General features: G+C 46.0%; 1 protein-coding gene across 1 annotated transcript in view; it reads right to left on the bottom strand.

The window, feature by feature from the left end:
• Positions 1 to 7,482, bottom strand: part of LOC121007422 — a 52,221-nt gene extending 44,739 nt beyond the window's left edge. The window contains exon 1 of the mRNA XM_040439343.1: positions 7,391 to 7,482. Coding sequence (XP_040295277.1) covers positions 7,391 to 7,436 — 46 coding nt within the window. The 5' untranslated portion in view covers positions 7,437 to 7,482. The remainder of the gene's footprint in view (positions 1 to 7,390) is intronic.
• Between the last annotated feature and the right edge of the window lie 8,511 nt (positions 7,483 to 15,993).

Here is a 15,993-nt window from a genome sequence, read left to right as displayed (position 1 = left end):
TGTCTATATGGCCTTTAAAGTAGGCCCACTGGTTTCTATGGGGTGTGTCTGGCCATGAAAACAGACCAGAAATTCTACGTCCAATATTTTGACGGCTGCTATTCACTGGCCGTTAAAAAACAAACAAAAAAAAACAGCCATGTAATATTAGCCCCATAGACTTTGATTGGTTCTAAAAACGGCCGAGTAACCGTCAATTACGGCACATGATGTGGGGTCCTGCATGAGACAATCCCTTCTATGAGGTCCCTCTGCAGTATTAGGGGAGGTCATGGTGAGACAATCCTGTCTATGAGGTCCGCCTGCCGTATTAGGGGAGGTCCTGGTGAGACAATCCCTTCTATGAGGTCCGCCTGCCGTATTAGGGGAGGTCCTGGTGAGACAATCCCTTCTATAAGGTCCATCTGCCGTATTAGGGGAGGTCCTGGTGAGACAATCCTTTTATATGAGGTCCCTCTGCCGTATTAGGGGAGGTCATGTTGAGACAATCCCTTCTATGAGGTCCCTCTGCTGTATTAGGGGAGGTCATGGTGAGACAATCCTTTCTATGAGGTCCGCCTGCCGTATTAGGGGAGGTCATGGTGAGACAATCCCTTCTATGAGGTCCCTCTGCCGTATTAGGGAAGGTCATAATGAGACAATCCCTTCTATGAGGTTCCTCTGCCGTATTAGAGGGGGTCATAGTCAGACAATCCTTTCTATGAGGTCCCTCTGCCGTATTAGGGGAGGTCATGGTGAGACAATCCCTTGAAATGCGTTTTGGACTTTGTGATGCTACAATCAGATTCCAACAAGATGTCATTACTGCCCTAAGTGTCGATGAGTGATGACCTTTAGTCATTGTGTGGAAAGATCTGATGTCTGTACAGGGATCACAACATGAGAAGGGTTAATGATTTCTCAACCAGAATGCTGGACACACATTATACATATTATTCCTATGGTAGAAGAATGCTACAATGTACAGTTAACCCTTTCAAGACCAGGTGATTTTCAGTTATTTACTCCCAGCCTTCCCAAAGCCATAACTTTTTAATTTTTTTTATTCACACAGCCGTACGAGGACTTGTTTTTGGCGGGACAAGTTGTACTTTCTAGTGGCACCATTTACGGTTGCACACAATGTGGTGGGAAGCGGGGAAAAAATTTCAAATGGGGTTGAATTATAAAAATAAAAAAAACATTCCGTCACAGCTTTATGTTTTTTGTTTTTTTTTAAAACCGTTTCCTATGTGGTAAAACTGACCTGTTATTTTTATCTCCAGGTCAGTACGATTACAACGATACACATATATTTAGTTTTTTCTTGCATTTTAATTCTGAAAAAATTAAAAATGTTGGTAAAAAAATGAATTATTCCTTTGCATTGAAATATTCTGACCCTCATAACTTTTTTTTATTTTTAAGTGTACATAGCTGTGTGAGGGCTAATTTATTGCGGGACGATCTGTACTTTTCATTGATCCCATTCAGAGGTGTGTATGACTTTGTGATCACTTTTTTGTCGGGGGCGAAGCAACCAAAACGGCAAGTTGGTCATTTTGACTTTTTTTTCCCCCCATTTCGCAGTTTATCGTATGTTATAAATATTTTTATATTTTAATAGTATGTGCGTTTTTGCACACGGAGATACCCATGATTTTCATTTTTTTTAAAAATTTTGGGTATTTTTTTTTTGGGGGGAAGGGGGAACTAACGTGTGCAAGCCCTGTACCACTCCTGAGTGCAGGGGATGCCATACACTGCCTCCAGCTCCCCCAATCCATGCCTGGGGGAGCAGGACCATGGGCGTGACAGCATGCTCCCGGTCTTTAACCACCCAGATGCCGAGGTCACATTTGACCAATGCATCTAAGGAGTTAAATGTATGTGATCAACATTCTCTTTGATCGCATACATTAGTCCCGGGTGCTTGCTATTTAAAACAGCAGGCACTCGTCAGCTTTGGCATCTGCTCCGCTCGCAACCGGGCACCATTTTTAAATGCCCGACCGCTGACGTAAATGTAAGTGGGGTGGTCGGGAAGGGGTTAAAGGAATTTTCCAGGGAAAAACTTTTTATTACAAAAAAATCCACACACACAACCATTGCTCTAGAATCCCTCCCTGCTTCCAGTGATTGGCTGACCCTGCCATCCAATCCATTTCCTGTGTTTCCAGGAGCAGGAAGTGAAGAGCAGCAGAGACCGATGCAGCAGCAGATCAGCAGCGGCCGGGGATTTAACACTGCAGTAACCAGCTCTGGGCCCTACAGAGTGGAAAGGGATTTGTAATTCAAACGCTAATTTACAGCACAAGAGGTATAGAGGTACAGCTGATGGGTGGGGGTGTGAGGTGTTCAACCCCCACCAATCTGATATTAAATCTCAGAAAACCCCTTTGAAGTATTTGCACATTAAAGGGGTTCTTTGACGGTGGCAGCTAGAGGCTGCTGCTGTCCTGCTTCCATGGTGCCTCCCACTGTCTTCTTCCCAGTAGGTCCAGCCGCTGGTTCTGCTCTGTTCCTCCACACAGGCTTGCCGGCAAGGTAACTGTCTGTAGGACACATGCGCTCCATCCAGCTCTTAAAGGTGGTCCTGAGTGTGCACCTTAATTTTCACCAGCAAATGACTGTCAAACCTGGGGTTATTAAGGCACCTTCCCCTGTTGGAGGTTCCTGAGCAGTAGGTTCTAGTCTGCTAAGGTGTTCAGCATTCTGTTGTCTGCACATCTATCGAATCTCTGCCCGTTTATTGGATTCTGACCCTCCGCTGCCTGGCCTGTGCTTGACCTCTGTATTGACCCTTCACTGCCTGCCCAGACCTCAGACTTTATCGAATTGCTTGTACTCTGTCTGCCCTGACCTCGATCTGTCCCTGATTGTGACTTTGTCTAACCCCTCGGTACTCTGCTCCAGTGTCTCTGACCCCTGTGGGTCAGCTTTCAATCACACAGAGACTACTCCAGGAGGTAGTGGCCTGGTGGTTTCCCTGCAGTGAAGTCCAGATCACCGTATAGGGAATAAAGGGTGAAAACCGGGGGACCGCAAGGATAGCGACCTTAGGATTAACCCAAAGTCAAATATGTTTGCTTACACAGTGCTTCTACACTCACTGAAACAGGTTCTTCAAGTTTCTTTTTTATGAATTCGGCAGGAAGAAGGGGGCTATATAAAATAAAATTTAAAACAAAACCCTGTACTTTTAAAATTTCCCGCTGCTCCAGTCCCGCCACTCTGATCCCCACTGGGCTTGTAGTGATGACATCAAGCTTCCAGTGATGTCAGTGGTAACTGTATACATTCTGAGTGAAGGGAAGCAGTGTATTCATGTCCAGTGAAGTTGTCCTGTGTAAGTACATGACGAAATGAGATATTCAGAATAAGTGCCATCTTTATAAAGCACCTGTACAGCTTTTCCCAACAAAGAAAAATGTGTGAGGTGCAGGCTGACTTTTAAGTACAGTTTTTTGTTAAAAAATATCTTCCACTTAATAAAAGGAACTTTTAATTCATCAGAAATCTGGGAAGTTCCCCTTCGCATTCCCCACTGCCTGGGAGTTTTTTTATGCATGCATAATGGGAAACTGGGTGGGGGAGGGGGGACCCAAAGGAAGTTCTGCTAAGGATCCCTATGAGATCTGTGTATGCCCCTAATAAGATCATTTGATTTTATAATTCAGGTTTTATTAGTGTATGCTAACAGTGTGAAAACTGTCACAGCAACTAAAGGGTTAAAGGGGAATTCTGATTATTTGACGTTATCCCCTAGCCACAGAATAAGGGATAACTATTAGATCAGTGGGAGTCCTACCGCTGGGACCACCAGTGATCACCAGAACATAACCCCTGCAGCCCCCTGAAATGAACAGAGCGTCCGGTCGGGCATGCGTGCAGCCGCTCCGTTCATTTCTATGGCTGTACTCTGCTATCTCCAGAACTCCCATAGAGATAAATAGAGTGGCTGTCCGGATGTACAACTGGCTAATCCGTTCATTGCAGGGGGGCTGCAGGAGGTACGGGGCCGCTGTTCTTGTGATTGGTGGAGGTCCCAGTGGTAGGACCCCCACCGATCTAATAGTTATCCCCTATCCTGTGTTTTGATAACTTCAAACAACCGGAATACCCCTTTAAGGCCTCTTTCACACGGGCGAGATTTCCGCGCGGGTGCATTGCGAGAGGTGAACGCATTGCACCCGCACTGAATCCGGACCCATTAATTTCTATGGGGCTGCGCACATGAGCAGTGATTTTCACACATCACTTGTGCGTTGCGTGAAAATTGCAGCATGCTCTATATTCTGTGTTTTTCACGCAACGCAGGCACCATAGAAGTGAATGGGGCTGCGTGAAAATCGCAATCATCCGCAAGCAAGTGCGGATGCGGTGCGATTTTCACGCATGGTTGCTAGGTGACGATCGGGATGGAGACCCGATCTTTATTATTTTCCCTTATAACATGGTTATAAGGGAAAATAATAGCATTCTCAATACAGAATGCTAAGTAAAATGTGGATTGAGGGATTAAAAAATAAAAATAAATTAACTCACCTCCTCCTCTTGATCACGTAGTTGCCGATCTCTTCTTACTTCTTTATTCATGAGCTGCCGGCTAAAGGACCTGTGGTGACGTCACATCACATGGTCCAATCACATAGTCCATCACCGTGGTGATGGACCATGTGATGAGCTCAGTGACGTGACCAAAGGTCCTGAAGAAAGAGCAGAGACCGGCAGCTATGAAAAAGGGGAGTTAAGTTATTTATTTATTTTAACCCTCAATTGACCTTCTACTTAGCATTCTGTATTAAAGAATACTATTATTTTCCCTTATAACCATGTTATAAGGGAAAATAATAAAATCTACACTACAACTAACCCAAACCCGAACTTCATTGAAGAAGTTCGGGTCTGGGTACTACATTCAGTTTTTTCTCACGCGTGTGCAAAACGCATTGCACTCGCGCGGAAAAAACTGAACCACGCAACGCAATCGCAGTCAAAACTGACTGAAATTGTGTGCTCACTTGCACGATTTCCCCGCCACGCACCCGCATCCTATCCGGCCCCAATCCGTATCGCCCGTGTGAAAGAGGCCTAACTCTTGTTATCTTGATCACACCATACACGGGGTAAATCTTTGTAATATATTTTTATAAAAAGAAATCTCTGCATTAAATGTAAAAAGACCAGTAAATAATATGTATATGAAGCCATTATTGGGTCTGCCTTGTTAGGAACCTTCATATGCAAGCAGATTCTTTGGCTTTTTGACAGCAAGAATAACGCTGCATACGGACCAGGGAACACCCCACAAGACCTGCCATTCTGGAGATGCTCTGACCCAGTCATCTAAAATCACAATTTGACCTTTGTCAAGTTGCCCAGATCCTTGCCCGTTTTCCCTGCTTCCAACACATCAACTTTAAAGGGGTATTACCATCACAATGATCACTGTTAAATCTGTTAATGATTTGACAGTGATCATTTTTGTAAATACATTTTATTACCCAATTCCAATTCCCCTCTTACCTGATTGTTGTCTTTAGTCTCCCCTGGTTATGGCCACCGCTCGCCTGTCGAATCCTGTGGCAGAAGACTGAAGATTTTCTCCCGGCCGGGCCATGCAATGTCCTGAATGCGCACGCCGCCGCGCATGCGCCATGATGACTTCTTCCTGGCCAGTATAGTACAGAGCCGCGAACACGCACGTCGGCTCTGTACTATACAGACCAGAAATAAGTCACCATGGCACATGCGCGGCGGCGTGCGCGTTCAGGACATTGCGCGGCCCGGAGAAAATCTTCAGTCTTCTGCGCAAGCGCGGCCTGGCCGGGATAAGACGTTAATCAAGCCCATACAAATCCAGGAAGTGGATGTCGCACTCGCCGCAGGTAAGTATGAAAACCGCTGATGGGAATACCCCTTTAAGGATCCATTCACACTTCAGCAATTTTTTTCCATTTCTGTTCCGGATTTTGCAGACCCATTCATTTTCAATGGGGCCGGAATTAATGCTATGTGCAGTCCGCATTTGCAGATCCGCACTTCCGGATCTGCAGTTCCGTTCCCGAAAAAAAAATAGAACATGTCCTATTCTTGTCCGCAAATTTGCGGACAAGAAAAGGCATTTTCCATTATAGTGGCGGCAATGTGCGGTATGCAAATTGCGGAACGCACATTGCTTGTGTCCGTGTTTTGCGGATCCGCAAAACACTTTCGGATGTGTGAATGGACCCTAAGGCCTCTTTCACACAGGCGAGATTTCCGCGCGGGTGCAATGTGTGAGGTGAACGCATTGCACCCGCACTGAATCCGGACCCATTCATTTCTATGGGGCTGCGCACATGAGCGGTGATTTTCACGCATCACTTGTGCGTTGCGTAAAAATCGCAGCAAGCTCTATATTGTGCGTTTTTCACGCAATGCAGTCCCCAAAGAAGTGAATGGGGCTGCGTGAAAATCGCAAGCATCCGCAAGCAAGTGCGGATGCGGTGCGATTTTTACGCATGGTTGCTAGGATGAAAGTCTATTCACTGTATTATTTTCCCTTATAACATGGTGATGGACCATGTGATGAGCACAGTGACGTCACCACAGGTCCTTTGACAGGTCCTGAAGAAAGAACAGGAGACCGGCAGCTACGCGATCAATTGGAGGAGGTGAGTTAATTTTTTTTTTTTTACTTTTTAACCCTCAATGGACCTTCTACTATGCATTCTGTATTAAGAATGCTATTATTTTCCCTTATAACCATGTTATAAGGAAAAATAATAAAATTTACACAATACTGTCTGAACCCAAACCTGAACTTCTGTGAAGAAGTCCGGGTTCGGGTCTGGGTACCAAACATGCTGATTTTTCTCATGCGCATGCAAAACGCATTAAAAGGCTTTGGGGGGAAAACCATGCATGTTCCCGCAACGCACCCGCATCTTTTCCTGCAACGCCCGTGTGAAACCAGCCTAAGGGTAAGTTCACAAGTGACTGTTTCCACAGAAAAAAACACATGAAAAACGTATATATTACATGCAGTTTTTGTTGTGATAAATTGACATACTTCGAATTTCAGAACCACAATACCACCGCTTTTCTGGTGCGTTTTAAGCAGCATTTGGATGAGAACTCTGAAATTCTCATCCACTTTTACCGAACAACGCTACGGATTTACCATGCGTGACCACAACCTAAGAACTGACTGTTCACTTGTAATACCAGTAATACCACCCCCCAACATCTGCCTCTGTCACAAGACATTCACCTCGCCCGTCAGGGAGTTTGATGTTATGACTTACCAGTGTACAGTACTGTAGGACAGTAAACACTGCGGTGCTCGATATATAGCAGATAGAGTTACGCTTCAACTGAACTAAGGTGACTGAACCCTGGTGTCTCATGATACACATCTACTTACATGTCTGGTGCAACAGAAGAAAGGGCAGCAGTCCTGAGAAAGCCATAAGTGTTCTGTATCCACACGGAGGCCGCCTGCGTGTGATCCACACTGCCGAGTGTGTGACACATCATCACATGATTCATCATATAGAGGGAAAGTCTCATTTTTACTTTCACTTTTGAAATTCTATCTTTTGTGTTTTATTTAATTTTCTGTTAACCCCTTAGTGACCTGTTTGGGCATAAATGACCAAGCCAAATTTTGGAAATCTGACGTGTCATTTTAGCTTAGAATAACTTTGTAACGGATTTGCACTTCAAAGTAATTCTGACATTGTCTTCTCGTCACATATTGTACTTTACTTAGGTGGTAAAATTCTACCGATAAAATATGCATATCTTTATAAAAAAAAAAGTGAAAATTTATGAAAATTTGTAAAAATTGGCAAATTTTTCTATCTTCAACTGCAATATTTCACATACATACATACATAAATAAATACTATTCAATATTTTTATCAGAAATATATTTCCACATCTTTACTTTATTTTGGCTCCACTTACAAAAAATGTGTACTTTTTTTTTTATTTAGATGTGGGGGAGGGCGCCCTAATAACTTTAACACATCTGGGGGCCATATTGTCCCGATCGGGGCATAATTTGAACTTCTCTCTCCTCTCCTGAGGAGAGAGAACTTACTGAGAGCAGCGGTGAGTGGCGGCGGCCGTCTTTCAGTCTGCACATGCGACGGGCCGCCGCCACCATCTTTCTTGAGGGTAAGGGGGGTGGGGGGTGAGGATCGGGACCCAGCTTAGGGCCAGAAGCGTTGGGGGATCCAATCGCTGCATCGGAGACTTTCTCCCTCCTCTCTTACATGAGAGGAGGGAGAAAGTTTAGTGCGGGCAGCTCCGCTGCCGGCATTTTCTGTGATCGCCGTGATAAAGTGTATCACGGCGATCACGTGATCAGAGATCGCTTGTTACGGTCTCTGATCACTGCCCCGAGCCCTCAGCTACGTCCAGTAGCTGCTGGCACGGAACTACAGTGCTTGATTTTATCGCTAACTTGGGCTGAAGTGCCGCTGTAAAAAGGCGGCGCTCCAGCCCAAGGCCCCTTAGTGACTGCCGTAAAAACACGTAGGGGTGCTCACTAAGGGGTTAATGCTCGATTGATATGAATGATGAACCATCGTTGTAATGTTTATTGTTGATTTCTTGAGCATTATATCTGCACAAAATTAAAGGGGTATTCCCATCACAGACAATGGGGGGCATATAGCTAGGATATACCCCAATTGTCTGATAGGTGCGGGTCCCACCTCTGCAATCAAATATTGCAATAAAATAGTGCAAATAAATGACATTAGAGTCTCTCCTTCCGTGTTGGAGGATGAAATGCACCAAACGGGAATCAAATAGTGCAAAGAGTTCCTTTGTAATCCACGGGAAATAATGTCATTATTTGTAATCCAAATGAGTTAGTGAAAGTCATTCGTAATCCACATAAGGCAATAATGATATTTGTAATCCACGTGGGTAGGATGTAAAATAGCAACACAGGACAATGAGAACCCTTTTAGCAAAGGAGGCTCCCAAATAACCTGAAAAGGGGGGGAAAAGGAATATTATGCGTAACCGTACGCAACTTGGAATTTTGGTAGCTGGGGGGAGTCCTTACTAAACATGACCATCCAGGTGAGGACTAAAAACAAGGGTAACCTGAAACATAAAAACAATGCCAACAGGCCCTCACCCTTCAGGAGTAGTCCACGCCGTGGCTCCCAATGGTCTTTGGTTCTCTCTTTGAATGATGATTAGAGAAGGGTAGTTCTTCAGAGGAAGGACTTCAGATCCTCCTCGCTGCTACTGCTGCTGGTAAAGGATATTAGTGGGGTGTCCTGCCGTCTGTAGTCCACTCTTGCAGCTGTGGTGGAGCGCCACTGCCCTCTCGTGGTGGAACTTGGAATTGACCGGGTGGTCACACTTTTCACCTGGGCCGCAATCTTTTGCTTCATAGGAGCGGTTTCTCCTGCCATCATACAAGGGTCCAGTACATCCAGCTGCATAGGGGCTGGAAGGTCATTTTCTTTGCTGGGCTGCCTTATACACAGCTCTGGGTCGACTTTCTTAAGCAGTGGCTCTGCCTTCCATGGCAGCTGGTATGCCACCACGGTAGGGCTGAATACAATGGAGGTACTAGACATACATCCCAGATGTTGGGTGGATGTTGGGGGTGCAGGTAGTCCCGGTATGAGGACCTCCGGCTCTGGCTGAGTTTGAGGCCTCTCATGGAAACGCAGCACACCATCCGACGATTCCTGCAGACAGCGCACCCGTCCTGTTGCAGCTGGGTCATCCGGCCAGCACTCCGATGCTGACAATGGTACCAGTGGCTTCTCTTGGAGGGTTACGGCTACAGCAAATCGCCAGCACGGGCTGTTACTTCTTTGGGCACCATCGGATTTAGCCCTTCAAATGTGCCATGCTTCTTGGGCGGCAGAGTGGGAACTACGGCGCGGCATCGTCTCAGAGGGTCACTGGTATTGCGATACAGACACCTCTTGTGGGGAATCTTTCCCTTCAGGCAATTCATCCTCCCAGCACATACCGCCCCAGTATGGCTGCCGAGAATGCGCCATCTTACCTCTTCTTGCGCTGGAACAGACTGGTAACGAAGGCAGGGCTTCAGGGGAGTAGTTTCCACTTCCCTTCTCTTCACTGTTGCTCCCTGCGGGCAGGGCTGGATTCTCCCGCTCCAAATGGGGGCGTTCCTCTATTTTCCCGCTTCTGGGCTGGTAGAAGAAGCTGCGCGATCACCATTAAAGATGGCTGATTAACCCTTCAGACTCCGGCGCGCACCGTTTTGCGCCTGCCGCTCCGCAGCAAATCAAGTAAAATAATTTTTTGTCAATTCTATAGGCAGTGTAATCCAGGGGGAAAAAGTTTTATCCTGTTCGGATCCTTTTTGTGAAGCCAAATGCGACGCACGGCAACGGCCATGGTTCCCTTAAAGCAAAATGTTTTTCGTGACGCCAGTTGCAGTAAAGCATCAAGGGCACAGGGCCCCTTTTAGTGATGTAGTAGATGGTACCCAGGTGTAGGAATGCCATAGTGGTGTAGGGTGGCCTAAATGTCCCTTAATGTTTGTGCATGTGTCACGGTGCTCCTACCTGGATACGCTGGAACCCAAGCGTTGTCGAGGGATTTGAAAAAATAAATTAAGTCCAGACTTTGTGATAAAGTTCAATAACAGCTTTACTTGAATAAACGTTTTTCCAACAGTTTCAGGCTTTGTCTTGGTTGCCAGCAGGCGTTCGCATTAACTCTGGCAGGCAAACAAACTCAACTCTGCTACATCTGTTGCTCTCTGGCTCTGCTGTGCTGACAAGCTTACTGTATAACTTTGCTTCTTTCTTTATGCTGCAACTTCTCTCTGTAGTCTGACTCTAGATCAGTACCAGGGATCTTTTCCTCCTGGTTTCAGAGGCTCAAAGCTGTGGCCTCCACATCCAGCAGAGCTGAAAGTGCTCTAGCTGGCTTAGGCACGACACGTCCAGCAGGGACGTAGACCTGCTTCTTTCCCCTAGCAGGGGGTACTCTCCACTGACCTCTAACTAGAGCCCTCCCCTCCTTAGAGGGAGAATTGGAATGAAAAGAAGGCTACATAGTTATATAGTTCATACGGTTGAAAAAAAAGACATAAGTCCATCAAGTTCAACCAAGAGATAAGCGGGGACGCCCATACAGTATAACGTCTCATTATGGCCCCCATACATTATAATGTCTCCTTATTGTCCCCATACAGTATAATGTCTTTGTGGCCCCCATACAGTAAAATGTCTCCTTATTGTCCCCATACAGTATAATGTCTTTGTGGCCCCCATACAGTAAAATGTCTCCTTGTTGCCCCATACAGTATAATGTCTCATTGTGGCCACCATACATTATAATGTCTCCTTGTTGCCCACATATATTATGTCTCAATGTTGCCCCCATACAGTCTAATGTCTCCTTGTTGCCCCCATGCGGTATAATGTCTCCTTGTTGCCCACATACATTATATCTCCTTTTTGCCCCATACAGTATAATGTCTCATTGTGGCCCCCATACAGTATAATGTCACCTTGTGGCCCCCATACGGTATGTCTCCTTGTTGCCCCCATACATGAAAATGTCTCCTTGTGGCCCCCACACAGTATGTCTACTTGTGGCCCTCATACAGTCTAATGTCTCCTTGTGGCCCCATACAGTCTAATGTCTCCTTGTGGCCCCCATACGGTGTCGGTATAATGTCTCCTTGTTGCCCACATACATGATAATGTCTCCTTGTTGCCCACATACATGATAATGTCTCTTTGTAGCCCCCATACAGTATAATGCCTCTATGTGGCCCCCATACATTGTCTCCTTGTGGCCCCCATGCATTATATCTCCTTGTTGCCCCATACAGTATAATGTCTACTTGTGGCCCTCATACAGTATAATGTCTACTTGTTGCCCCCATACAGTATAATGTCACCTTGTGGCCCCCATACGGTATGTCTCCTTGTTGCCCCCATACATGAAAATGGCTCCTTGTGGCCCCCACACAGTATAATGTCTACTTGTGGCCCTCATATAGTATAATGTCTACTTGTGGCCCCCATACAGTATAATGTCTCACTGTTGTACCCATACAGTAAATTGTCTCCTTATTGCCCTCATAGTATGGGGCGCAACAAGGAGATATTACTGTATACTGTATGGGGAAGAAGGAGAAATTATACTGTATGGGGCTTATACAGTAAAATATCTCTGTGTTGCCACTATACATTATAGTAATGTCTGCTTGCGGCCCCACTGTCCCACACAATGTAAAGCGGCCCGGGCACATGGATTTAGAAATGAATAGGTCTGCATTTCATCCACAAAAAATTCTAGATTGAATGCGGACCGAAAATACGGTCTTGTGTATGAGGCCATATTTGGATGGACATTACATACAGCGCTGCTAAACATACAGGACAATACAGATCCACGTACTGTAAGGCCCCATTCACACGTCCACAATTTTACGGAACGGAATTGCGGACCCATTCATTTTTATGGGGCCGCACAATGTGCTGCCCGGATACAGAATTGCGGACCCGCACTTCCGGGTCCGCAATTCCATTCCTGAAAAAATAGAACATGTCCTATTCTTGTCCCCAATTGCGGACAAGAATAGGCATATTCTATTAGTGCCGGCGATGTGCGGTCCGCAAAATACGGAACGCACGTTGTCGGTGTTCGTGTTTTGCGGATCCATGGATCCGCAAAACACGCTACGGTTGTGTGAATGGACCCTAACTCTTACATACAGTGATGTCTCCTTTGATGTAGACATTCTCCTTCCTCCTCTTCTCCATTCGGAGATGAGACCATGATGATTTCTGTCAGACTCGTATCGTCTCTCTGCGAAGTTTGACACTCAGACATCTTAGATTCTTCACTTTTCCATCATTCTCCCCCTACTGGTTCCCCAACATCGTCATCCTGCTGCTACCCCCAATGCCGTGCCCACCATGGCCCCCAATGTCCACAAACACTATACTGCAGAAATAATAGTGCTAAACAGATAGTCCCCCACAATAGCTCACAGACTGCCCTCGATAGTAATACTGCCCCTACAGTACCCCCAAATAGCAACCTAGTAGTGCCCTCCATATTGTGCCCAATAATAATGCCTCTAGTATAATGCCCCCATATATAATGCGCCTCCCCTCTAGTATAATACCAGTTATGTAATGCTCCCCCATGCAGTATAATGCCCTAATATATAATTTCACCCCCCCCATAGTATAATGCCCCCATATGTAATGCTCTTCCCCCATTAGCGGTACGAGTTTCGGACTCCTTCCTGAGTCCTTGTTCACAGTATATATCACTCAATACATGTACATACTATGTAGAAGCATAAAGGGTTACACCCATGACCTCTCCTTTTTGTGGTAAATAGCGAAAAAACTATCTGGATCTGTCATCGCAATGAAAGAACGCATGAGGCATCAGAACACAAGCTCTAATCACACTATCTAATGCTTCATGTGTTCTTTCAGGCGGCGGTCACAGGCGGCGCAATGATTTATTGACGTCTCTATGTCATTCCGCCGACCATGACCCAGCACAGGAGGTCAGGATGATGTCATCCCGACTGCCTGCGCCGTTCTACTGCCTCTTAGGCTTATTGCACACGACCGTATATGGTTTTGCGGTCCGTTTTAAACATATCCATTTTTTTGTTTCAGTAGTGTATACGTTTCCGTTCCGTTTGTGATCCGTTTTTTGCAGATCGCAAATAGAAACGGAAGCATACTATAATGTTTTAACAGTAAGTACATAAAATAATTGGGCTGGGCATAAAACTTTCAATAGATGGTTCCGCAAAAACTGAACTGATACGGTAGACATACGGATGCATTCCGAATGCATTACGTTTTTCTGCTGAACCATTGACTTGAATGGAGCCACGGAACGTGATTTGCAGGCAATAATAGGACATGTTCTGTCTTTGAACGGAATGGAAATATGGAAACGGAATGCATAAGGAGTACATTCCGTTTTTATTGCGGAACCATTGAAATGAATGGTTCCGCATACGGTCCGCAAACGGAATCCACAAAAACGGAACGGATAAAAAAAAAAATAGGTGTGCAAGAGGCCTTAGGCCTATGGAGCTGAACGGATGGGACAGGAGCCAGAGGAACACTGCCACCCCCCCCTGTCTCATGGCAGAAGCAGGGGTGACGTCACTAAAATACCGTGGTAATTAACCCCTTCCCGACATATGACGTACTAGTACGTCATGCTGATTGGACGGGCAGCGGAGCAGTGCGCCAGATTAGTGCAGGCAGATTAACCCCTTCTATGCAGTGGTCAACGCTGACCGCAGCATAGAAGGTGTTTGCGGAAAAATAGACATATTAGGTATCGTTGCGTACGTAACGACCGGCTCTATAAAAATATCACTTAATTCACCCTATCTGATGAACGCAGTAAAAAAAAAAATTAAAAAAATGTGTAAAAAAGCGATCGAAAAATCATATGTACCCAAAAATGGTACCAATAAAAAAAGTCAACTCTTCCCGCAAAAAAATAACCCCTACACAAGACGCTTGGCATTAAAAAATATGGCTTTCAGAAGACGGAGACACAAAAACATAATTTTTTTTCCAAAAATGCTTATTTGGTATCATCGCTTCCGTAATAACGCCGCTCCTGTCATTCAAACAGACCTGGGAGGCCAGACTAGAACTTTAGAAGAGCGATGACGTGCGTGCGCACGCTGGAAGCAGAAGCGCCGATTGCTGCAGAGAGAGAGAAGTAAAGTGCCAAAGCAGCATGGCTGAGAAACAAGAGCGCTCTGTATCTGAAAATGATTCCGGACAGAAATCGGTCGCCGCTCCGACTTGGACCCCCACAGAAATGACTCCGGAGCTGCAGGTTCGTGTGCAGGAGTTCCGGGACCGTCACTGGAGGGAGCGTAGTGGAGACCGCGGCCCTGAGTCTGCAAGAGATAGTACAGGTCAGAATGCACCCATGACGCCGCGACCCCAGTCTCTGAAATTAACCGAAAGGTCCGGTCAGTCTGAGGATGTACCCACCATAGCGTGGCCCACCATGGAACATACCGCGCTCTGGGCAAAGTTGTCTGCAGAAATAAAGTCTGCCAGGCTGCCGCGCAATCATGCCTGCAAGCATTATAATGAGGGACTAACCCGCAGACTGTTGGAGGCACCGGTAAAGGATTTCCCGGTACCAGTACGCAAACTGGGCCGAGTACTGGGTTTTTGTAAACAGAGGGGATTCGGACTCATCCGTGATTTGTCAACGGATCGTGAGTATTATGTTAACCGCCGGTCCGTAAAAAGAAAGGAACTTCCCCCTTGGCTACATAGCTTATATATTGGAGAAGTGGTCGAGTTCACCCCTGCTGAGGGTACACGTGGGCCCTATACCACAGCAGTCCGTAGGCCAGGACAACCTACAGAGCCCCAGGAGCCTACTCAAGACTCCGAATCTGAGGAAGAGTCAGAAAAGAAACTTCCTACTGCCCCTGTGCGGCCTGATGCTGAGTATACACCGCCCAGTTCCACCCAGAATGAATATGCTACTGGGTTTGCAGGAACTAACATCCTTTGTCAACCCGCCATTGTCACCAGAGATCATGACACCAAACCAAAACGGAAAGGGTTAGGAGAAAAAGGCCCGAGCCTCAAAACCTCACTGCAGCTACAGAGGACTGTGCTATGCTATTACAACTGGCTGTACAGCAATGTCAGGGATTTTCTATCCCCCACTATGGAGAGGAGCCGCCTGCTAGTTCTTCAACACAGAGAGCAACTGAGAGTCCAAATCCGGTGACCCGGAGTGACCCTAATGTTGGGCTGGCTTATAAAGAAAAAAAGATAACTGCCCCCTATCTTTGAAAAGGTGAAGCAGGAACTTGGTCTGCCATCTACTCCTAAACAGAAAGTGATGGAGGGACGTCCAGAAGGATCATCCCCTGATTCCTTGGATTCTGGGAGCCCTATTCTGACAGACGTGTCTTCCTGTTCGGATCCTTACAACTAAGTAGGCCGTTCAATATTCATAATATGGAGC

Source organism: Bufo bufo, chromosome 7 (genome assembly GCF_905171765.1).
Source record: "Bufo bufo chromosome 7, aBufBuf1.1, whole genome shotgun sequence".
Classification (NCBI taxonomy): Eukaryota; Metazoa; Chordata; class Amphibia; order Anura; family Bufonidae; genus Bufo; species Bufo bufo.
The sequence above is the reverse complement of the archived record's forward strand: the minus strand, read 5'-3'. Positions and strand labels throughout refer to the sequence as shown.